At 41.0% G+C, this 19,564-nt stretch overlaps 1 protein-coding gene across 6 annotated transcripts in view; it reads left to right on the top strand.

The window, feature by feature from the left end:
* Positions 1–19,564, top strand: part of VPS13D (vacuolar protein sorting 13 homolog D) — a 281,804-nt gene that overhangs the window by 61,317 nt on the left and 200,923 nt on the right. For all 6 annotated transcript variants that reach the window (XM_031007143.3, XM_055384705.2, XM_031007141.3 and 3 more), the window contains 4 exons: positions 1,856–2,036; positions 7,755–7,937; positions 12,976–13,198; positions 16,913–17,123. In XM_031007143.3, the coding sequence (XP_030863003.3) occupies positions 1,856–2,036; positions 7,755–7,937; positions 12,976–13,198; positions 16,913–17,123 (798 nt within the window). The remainder of the gene's footprint in view (positions 1–1,855; positions 2,037–7,754; positions 7,938–12,975; positions 13,199–16,912; positions 17,124–19,564) is intronic.

The raw sequence follows: 19,564 nt of genomic DNA, 5'->3' as shown, positions 1-19,564 counted from the left end.
TCTGATTACTAAAAGCCCTGGGCTCTCTTGCTGGTTTTCCACGAACTTGGTGTATGTCCTGAGACAAGTCATGCAGTCTTCATGCATCAGTTTTTCTATATATTAAGGGGACTGAATCATTAGAACATTTCTGAGCTTCTGTGTAGCTCTAAAAGTTCTGGAATGATTTCAGCCTCAGAAGGTTGTTGAGGTTATGAGTTCATTATGCATTTTTGTTTATAAACATGATCTATATTGAATTGTTTCTATGTTAGATTTTAGAAAGGGATCTTTAGGCATGGCTGGTTATTAAAGAATTATTTTCTCAGGGCTGGGCGTGGTGGCTCACGCCTGTAATCCCAGCACTCTGGGAGGCTGAGGGAGGCAGATCACCTGAGGTCAGGAGTTTGAGACCAGCCTGGCCAACATGATGAAACCCCATCTCTACCAAAAATATAAAAATTAGCGGGGTGTGGTGGCAGGTACCTGTAATCCCAGCTAGTCGGGAGGCTGAGGCAGGAGAATAGCTTGAACCTGGGGGACGGAGGTTGCAGTGAGCCGGGATCGCGCCACTGCACTCCAGCCTGGGTGACAAGAGCGAAACTCCATCTCAAAAAAAAAAAAAAAAAAAGCTTTTCTCAGAAAATAGGGAGTATAAAATGGTGGTTTTCAATCCTTTTTTTTTTCTTTTTTTTAATCTAAGAGGTATTAGAAAATATAGATGTCCAGGTCTGCCTCTACATATTCTGATTTAATTGGTCTAGGGCCATGCTCAGTCTCTCTTTTTTTTTTTTTTTGAGATGAGGTCTCGCTCTGTCACCCAGACTGGAGTGCAGTAGTGTGATGTCAGCTCATTGCAACCTCTACCTCCCAGGCTCAAGCGATTCTTCCACCTCAGCCTTCTGTGTAGCTGGGACCACAGGCATGCACCATCACACCCGGCTAATTTTTTGTATTTTTGGGAGATAGGGTTTCGCCATGTTGCCCAGGCTGGTCTCAAACTCCTGAACTCAGGCAGTCTACCGGCCTCGGCCTCCCAAAGTGTTGGGATTACAGGCGTGAGCCACCGTGCCTTGGCCAGTGTGTGTGTGTTTTTTTTAAATGCTAATGTTCAACCAAGGTTGAGAAAAACTGTTTCAAGAAGATATCTGAGGGCTTTTTCATTTTTAGAGGGTTATATGGTACCCTGCTGAGAATGGGTTTGTTTGTGTTCTATACCTTGGTGTCATGACTCTAAAATAAATCCGATAATTAATGTAAAATTCTCAATTTCCCGCCTAGCCCAAAATAAGTACTCAGCAATGTTGGTTGACTGTGTCCTATTTAATAATATTTTTATGGCACCATGCTCCATTAAACTCAGAACAATTTGTAGAAGTCTTCTAATTTATCTTCGACTATAGATTCCAGAACTCTTTGACTTACATTTGACTGAAGTAAAAAGATGTCTTTCTGCCTCTAGAAGACAGTTTTTCCTAGAAACATTGATTCTGATGCCTAATTTTCTTTACCCATTAATTCATGGACTTATTTTTATTGTTTTTCACACATCCTCACAATCTTTGCCAGGAACATGGTGAGCAGGAATACTTACCTTTCAGGGCAGGGAGAAAGGTCAGAGCCTCAGGTGGCCTCTGAGTGACCTCAGTGCTAGAGCTGTCCACCTGTTTATACTCCTTGCTATCACACCTTTATCCCATCACAGAAGCTTACAAAAGGAGTAATTATTAGAGTTTGCTTTGTAAAGCCTAATTTTGGGTTTCCATTTAATAATTAAAGCTGGTTTTAGGGAAGCCCCTAAACCAACCTGAGTTTTCTTGAAATACTAACTTGTGTCTTGCTGTTATCTGAGTCACACTTTTATCCTAATTTTTAGATACGGACGGCCTGACCCTCTGCTCCGGAGAGAACACGACATTCGCGTGAGCCTCCGGATGGCCTCTGTGCAGTATGTGCATACTCAGCGTTTCCAGGCAGAGGTGGTGGCCTTCATTCAGCATTTCACTCAGCTGCAAGATGTCTTAGGGCGCCAGCGAGCTGCTATTGAGGGGCAGACGGTAGGTAGCCTGGGCCCTCCAAGCTGCTTTTCCAGTTTGACTGATCAGTAGAACTTTTAGGCCTCTAGAGATAAATCTGGAAGAGTAAAGGTAATTTATCTTTGCTAATATGTTCTCCGTGTAGATTAGCTACAGACATCTTTGTGTAATTGAAGAGCTTTATTCCTTATTTATTGTATCTCACTTAAATTACCTTCAAACTTTAGCTTTCACTTTCTGTAAAAAAAGATAAGGGAGGTTTACAAAGAACACTTAAGACTTCTGGTCCCTTTTAGGACTTCAGTGGGGATGTTTCTCTTGGAAAGCGGTAGGTTTTTTCTAAATGCAGTAGATCAGAAGTTCTAAACTGAGTTTGTGGCCCCCGTGGGGTCCTGGTAGTTTATTCATGGCACATCCTAGGCCAAAGGAAACACCTAATGGTATTTCCGTTTACAAAGTAAGTCAGTCTAAACGAGTACATATGTCCTAACAACTTAGTAGGTGTTTGAAAAAATAATAACACATAAATGGAAAGAATAATATTTTATTTAATTCTTAAGTAACCACAATGACTGGTAGGAGGTATGTGCCTGTTAGGTATTGCATAACTTCTCAAACTTGGAATCAGGTTGGACATTACAACCCTCACTTCCTGTCCACGTTTATCTTCTTATGGTACTTGCTTTTTCTCACAGCAACCGCTGAAGACCCAGCTTCGCAAAGATAAGACCTTACTGAAAGGAGTATAGAATGATCTATTATTGAATGCCAACTACCACAAGCTACTAGTTAGTGCAGTGTCTGGCAGATGTTGTTTTTCCTTCAAAAATTTAAAATGTCCTGGCAGCCGGGCGTGGTGGCTCACGCCTGTAAATCCTAGCACTTTGGGAGGCCGAGGCGGGCAGATCACGAGGTCCAGAGATCGAGACCATCCTGGCCAACATGACGAAACCCCATCTTTACTAAAATACAAAAATTAGCTGGGCATGGTGGCACGTGCCTGTAGTCCCAGCTGTTCGGGAGGCTGAGGCAGGAGAATCGCTTGAACCTGGGAGGCGGAGGTTGGAGTGAGCCGAGGTGGCGCCACTGCACTCCAGTCTGGCGACAGAGCGAGACTCCGTCTCAAAAAAAAAAGTCCTGACAGCTGCAAGCCTTTGCCACCCTGTGGTGTCTCAGTGCAGTTTGGGAACTATAGAAAATAACAATGTACTTTTGTAACAACGTGTTATTTTTCCTTTTTTAAAAAAACTTTATGGCCAGGCCTGATGGCTCACACCTGTAATCCCAGCACTTTGTGGGTTGAGGCGGGCAAATCACTTGAGCTCAGGAATTCGCGACCAGCCTGGGCAACGTGGTGGAATTCTGTCTCTACAAGAAATACAGAAATTAGCCGGGTGTGGTGAGGCATGTGTCTGTAGTCCCAGGTACTTGGGAGGCTGAGGTGGGAGGATGGCTTGAGCCCAGGAGGTGGAGGTTGCAGTGAGCTGAGATCATGCCACCTGCACTTCAGCCTTGGTGACAGAGCCAGACCATGACTCAAAAAAAAAAAAAAACTTTATTAGGTAAAAGATTATAATTTAATAAATACTTTATAGTGGCAGCATTTTTAAAAATTACATTTTAATTTAAATAAAAAATGTTTGACTTGGTAGATATTGATTTGGTACAGTAGCAAAGTGAAAAAGGGCATTTGGAGAAAAGTCTCCTCAATTATTTTTCTGCAACTGTCTAGTTTCTCTCCCTGGAAGCAACGAGTGCTGTCGGTTTCCTGTGTATCTTCCAGAGAATGTATTTTTAAAAAATATACAAGTAGCATAATCAAATGATAGAAAATCTGGAAAAAAGAATCATACTAGTATCTCTGCACTATAGCATGTTTTAATTTGTTTCTGTTGTTGTCTATACATTTTTCTCTGAATTTACTCATGGAATATATAACCTTTATTTCTTTCTTTAACAACTCAAAAAAAATTTAGCGTTTTTCACCTATAAAAGATTATCTGTAGCATGTATATATATGTCACAGAGTATCATAATAAGATGAACATCTGTGAACCCACCTCTAACTGAAAATTAAAGCATCAGGAAGACAGCTGCCTGCATATGCTGTGTTCCTTCCCTATTCCGTTCCCCTGTCAACTCCTCGTGTAACCACTCTGGTGATTTTTGGGTCTATAAGATCCTTTAAAATTAAAAAGAAAAAATTCCTAAACGGTATCTTTTGCTTTGCTTGTGATCTTTATAAAAATGGTATTAAACCGTATTTAATGTTCCTTGACTTGCTTTTTCCCCCACTTAGTGTGTTGATAAGATTCATTCATATTGTTATATACGATAGCATTTATTTTTCACCATTGCATTTCATTCTGTGTATAAATGATTTATCCATTTTCCTTTGGAACACTTGGGCTGTTCACAGTGTTTAGCTCTTGTGTACTGTGAGTCCTGATGCACATACTTGAGACTTTCTCTGATCTCTGAGATACCTGGCAGTGGAATTACTGAGCCATAGGGTGTGCGCACATTTCTCTTCACTAGATAAAGCCAGATCATTTTCCAAAACAGCTGTCTCAATGATAGTCTCCCATCAGCAGTGTATAATAATTTCTTTTAATTCATATCTTTGCCAACACTCTTATTGTCAGACTTTTTATTTGATATAAAATGATATTACATTTATGATCTGCATATGCTTTTATAAAATAATTTAGATTGAGAAATAGCACACAGTGTATCAAGTATGTAAAACACAGTAATTTTATACGTGCACTTTTAGAATCCAGCTATTTTTCCTAGCCTTTTTTAGAATCTTTTTCCATCTTGCTTTGCATTTTTCATAGATATCCTATGTAGCAACTATATAATCTATTAGTTTAACCATTTTCCTATTTTTAACATTTAAATTGCTTTCAGCTTTTCATTCTTATGACTAATGCTTCCATGAATATCTTTATAGAAGTGAAGTTTTTTTTTCACTTTTTGAATTATGTTTATAGTATTGATTCCTACAAATGGTACTGTTTTATCAAAGTTATGAACATTTTTGTGACTTTCAATACAACTCTGCTAAATGTTTTCTGTTAGAATTGTGTGCATTTAAAACAGTTATTTTTATATGTGTGGTTGAAACAGTGGTAAGTCTTATGATGGTGAATCATTTGGGTTAGGAAATGAGATACTTGTATATTACTGAGTAATTGGGTTTAACTTCCTGGGTTAAGCAGAGTTGAACAATAAGTCTCAAGTTTTGCTTTATCAAATTATATAAGACAAGTAGGAGGTTAAAGGAATGTCTTTCTATTTTGAACATTGTTCAATATGTAGGCTTTGAAGAGAAGCTGATCTTCTCAAGAATCTTTAATTCTAGCTGTTTGAATTAGGTTTATATAGAGCTAAGATCTACTTTTATTTGTCGATAAGATTAAGAGGCTATTTTGTTTGAAATTTAAATTTCTTTCACCTTGTATTGGTGACACGTGTTTTTGACATGTAGCTGGGTTTTTATTCCTACATTTTCTGAGGTCTGTAAATAATGATTCAGTGGGACTTTGAATTTCTTTGTATTCTTAATGTTTGAAATTTTAAGAGTATCAGTTGTACCAGATGTGTTTGGCCAAATATAAATTATTTCCCATATGTTTTACCCCAGAAGTATGATGCAGTTTTCCTATGCCTTCCACTTTACATGTAACTTCTTATATTTGTTACACTTCTTCATTCACCTAGCAACTGGTATTGTAAAGTAATGCTGTGCGTTAGAAATCTTGGGACAAATATCTTGAGTGGGTTTTGCTTCCATTAGCTATGTGACCATCAGGGAGTTATTTTTCTTACTATTCTTCCCTTGACTCAGTTATAGTAGGAATATGGAGATAGCAGAATTAAGTAGCCTGTACTTTTGGCAATAATTATTTATATTAATGATGCCTTGGAGTTTTCAAAGTGCTTTCCCACACATTATCTCATTTGATCCTTATAACAACCCTGTTTGTTCATTTCTTCAGTAATTTAGGAATGAGTGTGTGTCATGCAGCTTGCCAGGTGCTAGGAACAGAGTGGAAAACAAGAAAGACAAGGTCATTGCCTTCATGGAGTTTATATTTCAGTGGGAGGATATAATCAAGGAAAAAAGATAATTAGTTATGATAATGCCTAATGAGGCGGTGGTCGGCAGATGTGTTACTTTCATTTTATAAGTGAGGAAACATTGTTAACTCTTAGCCCTGGTTGTCTGGCTCATGATTCAGTGTTTCTTCCATTAACATATAACTGAACGCATGTTCAAGAGGTAAGTGCTAGTCAGGACACGTGTATATATATAAATACATAGCTGTGTGTACAGGAAAAAAAGACTGAAAAGATACGGTGTTGATGTGGTAATAATAATAGCTGTTACATTTTCACCTCAGTTTTTGGGTGTATTGTCTCATTTAATCCCTACACCTCTTTGAGGTAGGGCTTGTGGCTTATTATTATTCCCATTTTATAGATAAGGAAACGGAGGCACAGAGACTTTAACGACTTAACCAAGATAACCAAGCTACTAAGTGGCCAGGGGTTTATTAGTTTTATCTTTTAAAATAACCAACTTATTCAGGCCTGTATTATGGCCGAGGCATACTCTCAGCCGATAGACCACCTGTTCTTATAAAGAGGATATGTTCTGGGCTGGGCACGCTCACACCTGTAATCCCAGCACTTTGGGAGGCCAAGACGGATGGATCACATGAGGCCGGGAGTTTGAGACCAGTCTGGCCAACATGGTGAAACCCCATCTCTCCTAAAAATACAAAAAATAGCTGGGCGTTGTGGCACGTGCCTGTAATCCCAGCTACTCGGGAGGCTGAGGCATGAGAATCTCACTTGAGCCCGGGAGGTGGAGTTTGCAGTGAGCTGAAATTGTGCCACTGTGCTCCAGCCTGGGCAACACAGCAAGACTCTGTCTCAAAAAAAAAAAAAAAAAAAGTATGTTCTGTGGTTTTTGGGTGCAGTCATATTCTAGCAGGGGAGCGCAGCTACTCGTATACCCTTGACCGAAGACCGGTCCTCCTCTATCGGGGGTGGTCGTCCTCTTCGACCGAGCGCGCAGCTTCAGGAGGGATGCACATGGAGCGGTGAGGGAGGAAGGGGACACCCGCCTAGCCAGCCAGATCAGCCGAATCAACCCTGGCGATCAATGGGGTGACAGATGTCGCAGCCAGATCGCCCTCACATCCTCAGTCATATTCTATAAATGTTTAATTGATTTTTCTTTGATTGTCGGTTTCCTGTATCATTGACTTATGCTTTTTATTTTCTTCCTTCTACTTCAGATTTAATTTACTTTTCTTTTTCCAGCTTCTTAAGGTGGAAGCTTTCAATTACTGATTTTTAAGTCTTTATTGCTTTCTAAAGTCATGGTGTAAATTTCTCTCTAAGCATTGTTTTAAGTGTATCCCACAAATTTTAATGTATTATGTCTTCCTTATCATTTTAGTGAAAATATTTTTCTGTTTCCCTTGTGATTTCTTCTGACCTAGGGGTTATTTAGAAGTGTGTACTTTACTTTCCAAATATTTGGGGATTTTCCATTATCTTCTTGTTACTGACTTCCAATTTAACTCTATGATGGTCATAGAATATGCTCTGTATGATTTTAATTGTTTTATAAACTCACGAAACTTTTGGGAACCTGAGGTTATTTGGTGGTAAAATTAGGGAATTAATTATCCTCTGAGTCAGTTTTCCTTCCTCTTTCAGGTGAGAGATCAAGCCCAGCGCTGTTCACGGGTTCTCCTGGATATTGAGGCTGGTGCTCCCGTTCTCTTGATCCCAGAAAGTTCCAGATCAAATAATCTGATTGTAGCAAATTTGGGGAAGTTGAAAGTCAAAAATAAGTTTCTGTTTGCTGGTTTTCCTGGCACCTTTTCCCTACAAGATAAGGTGAGCAATCAGTATCCATTTCCTTTTCCGTTCAGCTAGTATTTGATCACTAATTGAAAAATTTGTATGCTGCTGTAAGATGATCCATAATTGCTATTACTTTTGTAGGGTATGTGGCTTGAATAATTTTTTTTGACATTTTATTGATACTTCAATTAACCTTATGAATTGAGGTAGTGTAAATTATAACTCTTAGTGAATGTAGGTAGTAACTTGTTTTAGCAAACAAACCAATGGAATCAACCTTCCATCTTTTTATGATGCTTTCTTTATATAAAAGCATTCCTTCTATAATATAAATGTTTTAGACTCTGTGGCTTTTTTCAGAGGATGTGATTGGCCCATGGTTTACTTGAAGCCATTTAAAAATGTCTTAATAATAACATCTATACAGTATATTGCTTTACAGTTTTAAATTACTGTGGCACCTTTTTTTTTTTCAACTTTTGTTTTAGATACAGGCGGTACATGTGCAGGTTTCTTAGATGGGTATATTGCACCCAGATAGCATAGTACCCAATAGGTAGTTTTCCGACCCATTCCCCCCAACCCCCCGACTCCGCTCTAGTAGTTGATGTTGAACAAGTAAACGTGTTTCCCTGAGTTTTGTGAGCTCTCTTAGCAAATTATAGAACCTTAGGAGGGTATCTGTTGTTCTCATATTTATGACCATCCATGAATACTCAATGTTTAGCTCCCACTTACAAGTGAGAACATGTGGCATTTGCTTTTCTTTTTTTTTTTTTTTTGAAACAGAGTCTCACTCTGTTGCCAAGGCTGGCAACACAGTGCAGGGGCACTGTGTCGGCTCACTGTGACCTCCGTCTCCTGAGTTTAAGCAATTCTCCTGCCTCAGCCTCCCGATTAGCTGAGATTACAGGTACCAACCACCACACCCAGCGAGTTTTTATGTTTTTAGTAGAGACGAGGTTTCACCATGTTGGCCAGGTTGGTCTTGAACTCCTGACCTCAGGTTATCCACCCGCCTTGGCCTCCCAAAGTGCTGAGATTACAGGCATGAGCCACCATGCCCGGCCACATTTGCTTTTCTGTTCCTGCATTAATTCGCTTAGGATTATGGCTTCCAGCTCCATCCATGTTGCTGCAAAGGACATGATTTCATTCTTTTTTATGGCTGTGACTTATCCATTTCTCATAACAGTGTTTGGAGGTAATTAGGATGAGGACTGTTGTTATTTGTGTTTTACATTGGGGAAACTAGGATTCTTTGAGAATAAACAGTAAAAATGGAAACACCTAGTAATTCACAGACCCTTAAAGCTGAGACGACCTTTTAGATGGTCCGATTAGTCCCCCTTCATCCATTTTTGCATTTGAGGAGACTGAGTGACATTTCTGGAACCAGAGATGAGGCCTTGTCATTCCTGGTATGTGTTTTCATCATTCCTTGCTGGTTTCCACAGCAGCTCTCCAGTCTATTTGCTTATTCCTTGCAAACTCGTTTTAGTGTGTCAGAAAAGCACTTACTGAAATTCCCAGCTACTTATGCCTATTTTTAGTATAATAGCTAATAACGTAGGGAGAGAGATGGCCTTTGAGATGTATGTAAGATTTGATTGTAAGATTTGAAAACTGCCGAAAATAGCAATACATAGCTGCCATTTGCTGAATGCTTATTATACATCAGCCAGTGCTGTGCTCTTTACATATAAAAGGAAACAGCTCCCAATGCTTCTGACACCAGATGTGTTGGGTTTTCCCCCGTACTAACCATTTTCCGACTGTGCAGATACCAGCTTGTCTATAATTTAATTATGACATTAACCACTTGGAGTTAGCATAAGACCCCACAGGTCCCTAAAGACTGCTCCCCACTCAGACACCAGTCACAAGTCCAGGTCTCCTGTATGTCTGACAGACTAGCTATAAGCTTGGGGTTCCCACAATGCCTCCTGAGGTTCAGTAATTTGCTATAGTGGCTCATAGAACTCAGGGGAGCACATTTACTGGTTTAGCATAAAGGCTGTAATAAAGGATACAGCCAGATGAAGAGGTGCATAGGGCGAGACCCCGCAGCGTCCCGAACACAGAAGCTTTTGTGCCATGGAATTGGGGTGCTCCATCTCCTGGACTGCGGATGTATTCACCAACCTGATATCTCTCTGGACCCCATGGTTTAGGCTTTTAATGGAGTCCCCATTACATGGGCATAATTAATTAAATCATTGGCCATTTGTGATTAGACTCAATCTCTAGCCCCGCTGCTCTCCCTGGAGGCCTGGGCACTGAAACTGAAAGTTCCAACCCTCTAATCACACGGTTGCCTGTACTTCCAGCAACCCCCATTCTAAAGCTATTTAAGGGTTTTTAGCCACCAGTTATCTCGTTAACATACACAAGGACATTTTATCACTCTGGAGATTCCAAGCGTCTTGGAAACTCTTGTGTCAGGGACTAAGACCAAATACAGTTATGGTCCCTTAGCTACAGGGAGATACTTGGAAGAATGATGCATCCTTAGGTGATTTCCTTGCTCTGTGATCATCATAGAGTGTCCTTACACAAACCGAAATGGCTTAGCCTACTGCACACCTAGGCTCTGTGCTATAGCCTGTTGCTCCTAGAATACAAGCCTGTATAGCACAGTACTGTGTTGAATACTGTAGGCAGTTGTAACACCATGGTTAAGTATTTGTGTATCTGAACATATCTAAATATAGAAAAGATACAATAAAAATACTGCATTATAATCTTATGGGACCATCATAGTATATGTGGTTGACTGAAATGGCATTATGCGGTGCATAACTGTATTTGTTTGTAGTAAATCTTTACTTTGAGGCCATACTAAAATTTTTAGGAGGAAATCAGTTCTAGCCAGATTGTGTGACCAAGTTCACCAGGACCATTTTTGTTTCTCTATCCTTCCTAAAAAGGTAATGGACTGAATTTCCTTATCAGATATATCTATATATGGATTTACCAGCAGACCCTGAAGTTAGCCTTGGCAGAAGAATTGCCAAAATACTTAAGAAATTTTTGCAAAAGTGTTCCTATTTTTTAAGCCAAATAATAGCACAGAGTTTGCAGCGTTTTAATGAAAAAAATTTCCCTGTATTTGTTTTTGAGGATTTGATTTTAAGTGGCAGTGCATACAAGGAGCGCTTTTTCTTCAAGGTATAATGTGCTTTTTTTGCAACCTGACTATTCTGAAAAACCTTATGGCATTCAGCAGTCAATCCACATTCGCATGCTTTAAAAAGAAAATTAAAACCAACCCTTTAAAATATCTCATTACTTGAGAAAGCCTGCTTATTAACTTTTTTAAGTGTTTGAATTACTTTCATACTATGTAAAGACGTTGTTTTTAAGGCCCATTGAAAAGAATTCCTTCTTTTTTTTTTTTTTTAGCCCTCACTAGTACGTTCTTGGTGATCTTATTTTATATCCTTAAATCTTAGAAAAACTATCTTACTGGGTACCAGTGATTGTTCTGTAGAATTCCATAAGGGCTGTTTGGAGTGTGTCGCTTGTTCAAGTATTTGTAAGCAGATAAACACATCTGTGAAGTTCACCTCCCCATGCATACAGTTAAATACAATTGATTACAGTCTATATGAAATGAATAATTACCTTCTTCACCAGCCATCATTTTGTATTTGCATTTGCCTTTGAATACATTTGCATGTGTGAGGTTTGTCTAATATGCATTCCAGTGGTTAAAGAACAGGAAATAATCCTGAAATCAAAGCTTGGAGACGGGTTATTTGCCCTTGAGTTCCAGGACTCCTGTGTGTTTGGAATTGTTTTACATAAATCCATGTCTTAATGAGTACAAGATTGAGTTTTTTTGCATATGCTTTTATTTCACTTTTCTCAACCATAGCTTATGCTTAAACCACAATTTCTAAGTCAAAGTCTTTGAAAAGCTTTGGGTTAATCTTCTCAAGCCACTGATTTATTTAAACCAACTACAGAGAGGATGTAGAGATGAATCAAATGAAAGGGCAACAAACACTTTACAGAGTTTAAATAAACTAAGTGAGAGGGAAAGGTTTTAATGTTGAAATACTTAAATAATGACATTTACCTAGTAATCTGCCTTGCAAAAAAAAAAAAAAAAATTGCAGAAAGCAAGAACTAGTTTCTTTTACTTGTAATTACTACTTGAGAGAACTGTGAAAGGGAGCAGTGTTTTTGTATTCTTTTCCAAAGCCGAGAGGAGTCAACATAAAGGCAGCCCTAGAGGGAGAGCCATCCTTCCTCTCCTCCCAGATGCGGTTGAGAATGGCAAGATGGGAACCATGATGCTACGGGAGCTGTGCAGACATGTAGCTCTGAGGCCTCCATGAAGAAGCCCTGGGAAGCTTAAAAGTCAATTATTGAATTGTTCTGGTGAAATAGATTTTCCTCTGTTAGCAGTTAACCGAATGAAGGTACTAAGTGTGTAAGAAAAGAGTAGTATTTTCAATAGAATTACTGAATCATTTTATTCTCTGTTAGCCCTTCTTAATTTGTATGTCCTTGAGCAGAAACATCATAGGAATGGCTGGCCTCTTTTGTTTTCCATTTTGTTTTCATTTCTACAGTTACTTAGATGGGAAATGTAAACCCATGAGGGGAGACATCTAGAAAATACAAACACATTGGAGCCATGTTGCCATTAGATGTCTTTTCTTAAAACAATATGCCCCTCCCCAAAAGCAAAGCAACAAACTGTCATATAGCTGAGAGACTTGCTTTTGCTGCATTTGACCTTGATTAAACCACTTGAAGCAATTGGCATCTTCACATTTGCTCTTGATCCAAAAGATGGTATCTTCCTGCAGAAGTTTTCAGCAAGTATTGAACTATATGTAACATCTCTGCTGATAATTTTTTGTGGCAGTAAATGTCGTGATCCTGGTAGCCTCTTGTTTATGGGATCTGGGAGGCTGAGGGAAGTATAAGTATTATAGAGTCTTTGAAGACCCTAGGGACTGGGATAGGACTTTGGAGATATTAAAGATAGAGTTCCACCACCAGTGCTGCCCCCTTCCCATTTCCTGCATTCTAGTTTTATTTTGTTTCTTCCCAGGAATCTGTGCCTTCAGCTTCCCCAACGGGTATTCCCAAACACAGTCTGAGGAAAACGACAAGCACGGAGGAGCCCAGGGGAACCCATTCCCAGGGGCAGTTCACGATGCCTCTTGCTGGAATGAGCCTAGGAAGCCTGAAGAGTGAGTTTGTGCCCAGTACCTCCACCAAGCAGCAAGGGCCGCAACCCACACTGTCTGTTGGCCAAGAGTCCAGTAGTCCAGGTAAAAGAGGAGAAAAGCTACATAATACTGAAAGTGGGGAAATTCACAGGACTGTTGAGGAAACTGAGGGGGGCGGGCATTGTGTTCAAGCAAATGTTAACGAAGAGATAGCATTTCTTTAACGATGATGAGATTCTGATTTTGCTTTAAAAGGTTTAAGAGTTTTGGGTGTAGATTTATCATTGGATGATTTCTAAAGTAGGGTTAAATTAGCACGATATAGTGTAATTCAAGAGATTTTTAGATAGCCTATTAGGACTTTTTTCTTATAGGTGAAAATAGTTGCCACCAGATAGTGATAGTATAAGTAGAAAGAGTCCTGCATTCTGCAAGCCACTACCCAGACACTGTCCTTGCAAACCACTAAGTCTAAAAAATATAAAAGAACACATTAAAAAATATTAGCGTAAATTAGGCAACAACAGAAATGCTGTAGCACAGAGTTTAAAAGACATGAGCCATCTGGTTATTGGTGTTCTTCTCTCCAATATAAGAATTAGTCATTCCAAATGAGAACATTATTTTGGAGGCTTTTCTGGTTTTATGTATTTTTTTTTCCCCTCGAGACAGGGTCTCTCACTGTCTCCCAGGCTAGAGTGCAGTGTTGTGATCATGGCTTACTGCAGCACTGACCTCCTGAGCTCACTCGATCCTCCCACCTCAGCCTCCTGAGTAGCTGGGACTACAGGCATGTGTCATCACACCCAGCTAATTTTTTTTTTTGTGTGTGTGTGTTTTGTAGAGATGGGGTTTCACTATGTTGCTCAGGCTGGGTCTTAAACTCCCAAGCTCAAGTGATCCTCCTGCCTTGGCCTCCCGAAGTGCTGGGGTTACAGGCATGAGCCCCTGGGCCTGGCCTCTTTTCTGTTGTTAAATGTGTTCTGGATGAGTGATGCGCCTGATAAGTGGGAGCTGCTCTGAGCTGCTGGAGAGGGAGGCAGAATATGATGAGCTGCAAAGATCAGTCCAGTGTGATGAGACTTTGCAAGAGGCAGGACACTAGCTGAGAGAGGCTGCTGAATGTCTTGTTACATAGATCCGAGGAGTTGTTAGCTCTCTCTGGTACCTTATAGTCCTAGAGGTGACAGGAAAGTGGTTTTAATTATGTTGATCATTTAACAAGATAATTTTCATCCCCGTAGTAGTAGTTGTGAAACACTATGTGCCAAACATTGTGGTGCATTATTTACATTAATTATTTTGTTCACATTACACTCCTGCAGGGTTTTTATTTTTTTATTTTTATTTTTATTTTTATTATTTATTTATTTATTTATTTTTTTTTGAGACGGAGTCTCGCTCTGTCACCCAGGCTGGAGTGCAGTGGTGCAATCTCGGCTCACTGCAAGCTCCGCCTCCCGGGTTCACGCCATTCTCCTGCCTCAGCCTCCCGAGTAGCTGGGACTACAGGTGCCCGCCACCACACCCAGCTAATTTTTTGTATTTTTTAGTAGAGATGGGGTTTCACCGTGTTAGCCAGGATGGTCTCGATCTCCTGACCTCGTGATCCGCCCCGATTTCACAGATGAAGAGGCAAAGGCTTGCAGAGATTGGGTAACCTGACCTGCCCAAGGTTATGAGGTAGTAATAGAAGAGTTGGACTACGAATTTTGGCAGTCTGACTCCAGAACCGAATTGTAACTGAACATGATACTGCTTGCCAGTCTGTCTGCATGCACATATAGAACACAGAGGGGGCTGCACCTGAGGGCCACTCAGCATATGGTGCTTGCCACCACTGATGTTATGACGTCTGTGATGATTAGGAACAAGGCCAGTCTTACATATGTATTGGTGGATGCCTTTAAGAAATGATTTGGGATGTTTTATAGAAAGAATGTCTCTTTTTTAACAGTATATCTCCTACTGATTTGCTATTTGTTTCTGAAATTTCACTATTAATGATACATTGTCTTGGATTAAGACAGTGGTTTTCACACTGTTTTCATGTAATCCTAGGATTCCATAGTGGTACCCTAGAGCAGCAGTCCCCAGCCTTTTTGGCATCAGGGACCAGTTTCATGGAAGACAATTTTTCCACAGACAGGGTTGGGGATGGTTTCAGGATGAAACTGTTCCACCGCAGATCATCAGGCATTAGATTCTCATAAGGAGCACACAGTCTAGAGCCTTCTCTTAGGCAATTCCCAATAGGGTTTGCACCCCTATGAAAATCTAATCCCACCGATGATCTGACAGTAGGCAGAGCTCAGGTGGTAATGCTTGCTGACCTCCTACTGTGAGTACCCGTCCGTGGCCTGGGGGTTTGGGACCCCTGCCCTGGAGAATCTCCAAAGCCTGCTTCATTCACTTTCCTTACCCGCTTCTAGCAGATCAGCTCTACTTTTATCTATTCCATGTATTTATCAATGTAATTAACTAATAAAAAACTAAGTTTTTCAGTGCCCACGTAATGCCAGGTGTTATGATATTTTATTCCCTAGTATATTAACATGCTGTTAGACATGGCTCCTCCTACAGTGCTACTTATAGACTAATGAAAAAGACATTGAGCATTTAAATATTGATAGATTATAATAAATGTTATCATGGAAAAGACAGAAGAAGAGAGAAGACTGAATTTAGATGAGATGGGAGGGCCATGCCACCTGTAAGGCTGTTGAGGCAGCAAAGAGCTTGGCATTTTGGGGGTAACAAAGGACAGTAAGCCTGAGGCCTAGTGAGCAGGAGAGAGAATGGCTTGGAATGAGCTTGGGAAAGCAGGCAGTGGGCTTGTGCAGGGCCTTGTAGGGATTTGGGGGAGTTTTACAGAAATAATTTTGTTTCTTTTTTGTTTTGAGACGGAGTCTTGTTCTGCCCAGGCTGGAGTGCAGTGGCGTGATCTCGGCTCACTGCAACCTCTGCCTCCTGAGTTCAAGCCATTCTCCTGCCTCAGCCTCCTGAGTAGCTTGGATTTGGGTGCCCAACACCACCCCTGGCTAATTTTTATATTTTTAGTAGAGACTGGTTTCACCATGTTGGCCAGGCTGGTCTTGAACTCCTGACCTCAGGTGATCCACCTGCCTCAGCCTCCCAAAGTGCTGGGATTACAGGTGTGAGCCACCACTCCCGGCTTAGAGAAAGAATTGTGGATTAACCATAGCCAGTAAGTGTATAAAATAAGTGAATGTTATGGACTGTTTAGTTTTTTAAGGATTACTCAGGTATTTGGTGGGGAGAGAGGTTTAGTGAGGGCTAGAATGGAATTATGTAGGTCTAATGGAGGAGAGTTCTTTTTGGTCTAGGCAAGAATGAAGGTGGTTTGGATCTGGTCAGTGGAAATGGAAGTGGTTACATGTGGCAGTATTTGTTTGAAAAAAGAATTTTAGTGCTGGAAAAGGTTTGTAAACCTTTTGGTAGCATTGTGCGTGGGGAGGGATTGCATATGGAGTCAGATTTAGTCATCAACTCCCCAGCCTCAGTTGTTGTCACAGCATGGGCATGAGACACTGTAGAACTGTGATGCGGTCTGTGCTTGGAGTGGAGGCGGGTGGGCAGGGTGTGTCGAGCGCATGGAGCTTTGCATAAGGAGGTCTGGCTGCCATAGTGGAGACTCCTGGACAGCCAGTTTTCTGAGTAGTGGACAGTGTGGGGAAGCAGGCAGCTGTAAACATTTTCAAAGACAGAATGAGCTTTGCATTTTTTATTTGTTTAGTGCAACCGCTTTTTGGGTCCCCTTTTCTTCATTACCTCTCTTTCCTTGGATCCTTGTAGAAGACCATGTCTGCCTGCTGGATTGCATTGTCGTGGATCTCCAGGACATGGACATCTTTGCTGCAGAGAGACATCCGAGAGAATACTCCAAGGCACCAGAGGACAGTAGTGGAGATCTGATCTTCCCTTCCTATTTTGTGCGACAGACAGGAGGAAGCCTCTTAACCGAGCCTTGTAGGCTGAAATTGCAGGTGGAAAGGAATTTGGACAAGTGAGTGTTTTTTTTTTTTTTTTTTTTTGAGATGGAGTCTCGCTCTGTTCACCAGGCAGGGTGGAGTGCAATGGCGCAATCTTGGCTCACTGCAACCTCCACCTCTGAGGTTCAAGTGATTCTCCTCAGCCTCAGCCTCCCAAGTAGCTGGGATTACAGGCACATGCCACCATGCCCGGCTAATTTTTGTATTTTTAGTAGAGATGGGGTTTTACCATGTTGTGGTCTTGAACTCCTGACCTCAGGTGTTCTGCCTGCCTCAGCCTCCCAAAGTGCTGGGATTACAGGCGTGAGCCACCATGCCCAGCCAATGTTTTATATCTGAATAACTGTCTATGATAAGTAGAATCTTAACGTGGAAATCAGTGCTATTAAGATAAGTTTGGAAGAACTAGTTATTCACTTATTTCTTCGTCTATTTAACAAATGTTTATTGAGTCCCTACTATGTGCTGAACATGAGGGCTACTGTGATGAAAGAGAAAACTAATTCCTCTGAAGGAACTTATGTTTTGTTGAGGGATACAGGTAGTTAAGCACATGATTCTAATTTAATGTTTGATTTGATCTTTTTTTTCTTTTTCTTTTTTTTTGAGATGGAGTCTCACTCTATCACCAGGCTGGAGTATAGTGGCGAGATCTCAGCTCACTGCAACCTCCACCTCCCGGGTTCAAGCGATTCTCCTTCCTCAGCCTCCCAAGTAGCTGAGATTACAGGTGCATGCCACCACACCCAGCTAATTTTTGTGTTTTTAGTAGAGATGGGGTTTCACCATGTTGGCCAGGATGGTCTCGATCTCTTGACCTCGTGATCCACCTGCCTTGGCATGCCCGCCTTGGCATATGGACATGGTGGCTCATGCCTGTAATCCCAGCACTTTGGGAGGTCGAGGCGGCAGATCACAAGTTCAGGAGTTCAAGACCAGCCTGGCCAACATGGTGAAACCCCGTCTCTACTAAAAAAAAAATACAAAAATTAGCCAGGCATGGTGGTGTGTGCCTGTAATCTCAGCTACTCGGGAGGCTGAGGCAGGAGAATTGCTTGAACCAGGGAGGTGGAGGTTGCAGTGAGCCTAGATTGAGCTGCTGTACTTCAGCCTGGGTGACGGAGCAAGACTCAGTCTCAAAAAAAAAAAAAAAAAGAAAGAAAGAAAAACAGGTTTATTATTTGTATAGAGCATTTTTTGAATCTCTTTTTGGCCACTCCCTTCACAGTTCTTGGTTTGGGCAAGTCATTTAATGTCACTTTTTTAGTTTCTTTCTGGATTAATGATACAACTTAGCTGTTCTCACTGGGATGTTTGTGTTTCAGTCTTACGTGTTATTCAAGTGCTCCCTGGCTGGTGTTCAGTTATGGTTGGCATGGGCTATATTTGGTTTTACTGGCTAAGCAGTCTTAAGAGGAGCTTCGTTATTTAGAAATTGAACACTTTGTTTTCTTTTCAAGCAATGCTTTCCAAAAAAAAAAAAAAAAAAAAAAAAAAGCTTTCCCATTCAGCTTATCTAAACTTTCCCCACTCCCATCAGTGTTTCTGTGCAGATAATTGTATTCTGTTAGGCCTGATAGAAGGTGATGCTGAATGCAAGGTGTCCTGTCAGTCTCACACTGCACACACAGCAACCCGAGATGGCACTTGGTCAGCCGTCTCTGTTTTTCTTTGTTATTGCATCATTGTCTTTTAAAACTCTGTTGTACGTCAGCTTTTCTCTGCAGACAAAATAACTTTTTTTATATACCTCTGCCATTTCAAACACTAGCCCTCTCTATACTTAGAGCATAGTGTCTGTAGGATTCACAATGCCCAGTTCACCCATGGGAGGTTAGAGAAAGCTTTTTAGTATTGAGATGAGGTACAGATGTGCGCCCCTCCCCCTCTTCAACTTTACTTCTGTCCATCCCAGCTGAGATGACGAACCTATTCAGAGTTTATCCTCATGTCCCATCTGGGCTCAGCATGAAACACTGGTGTTTGCCTTTAGTTACCACTAAATCCAAAGAGTTAAATAAAGATCTTGGCATCTTTTCTTTATTGCTTTCCCAACTGTAATATTTAAGCTCTTTGTGAGTCTCATGAGGTTTTCCTTATTAATAGATTAGTTACCTCATACTAGGTTTAAGGATTTCCCTCCCTCCATTTCTTGCTCCTTCCTTCCTTCCTTCGTTCCTTCCTTCCTTCGTTCCTTCCTTCCTTCCTTCCTTCCTTCCTTCCTTCCTTCCTTCCTTCCCTCCCTCCCTCCTTCCCTCCCTCCTTCCCTCCTTCCCTCCTTCCCTCCTTCCCTCCCTCTCTCCCTCTCTCTCTCTCTCCCTCCCACAGGGTCTCACTCTGTCACACAGGCTGGAATACAGTGGCACGATCACAGCTTACTGCACCCTTGACTTCCTGGGCTCAAGTGAACCCCCACCTCAGCCTCCTGAGTAGCTGGGACCACAGGTGCACACCA

Source organism: Gorilla gorilla, chromosome 1 (assembly GCF_029281585.2).
Source record: "Gorilla gorilla gorilla isolate KB3781 chromosome 1, NHGRI_mGorGor1-v2.1_pri, whole genome shotgun sequence".
NCBI lineage: Eukaryota > Metazoa > Chordata > Mammalia > Primates > Hominidae > Gorilla > Gorilla gorilla.
The sequence above is the reverse complement of the archived record's forward strand: the minus strand, read 5'-3'. Positions and strand labels throughout refer to the sequence as shown.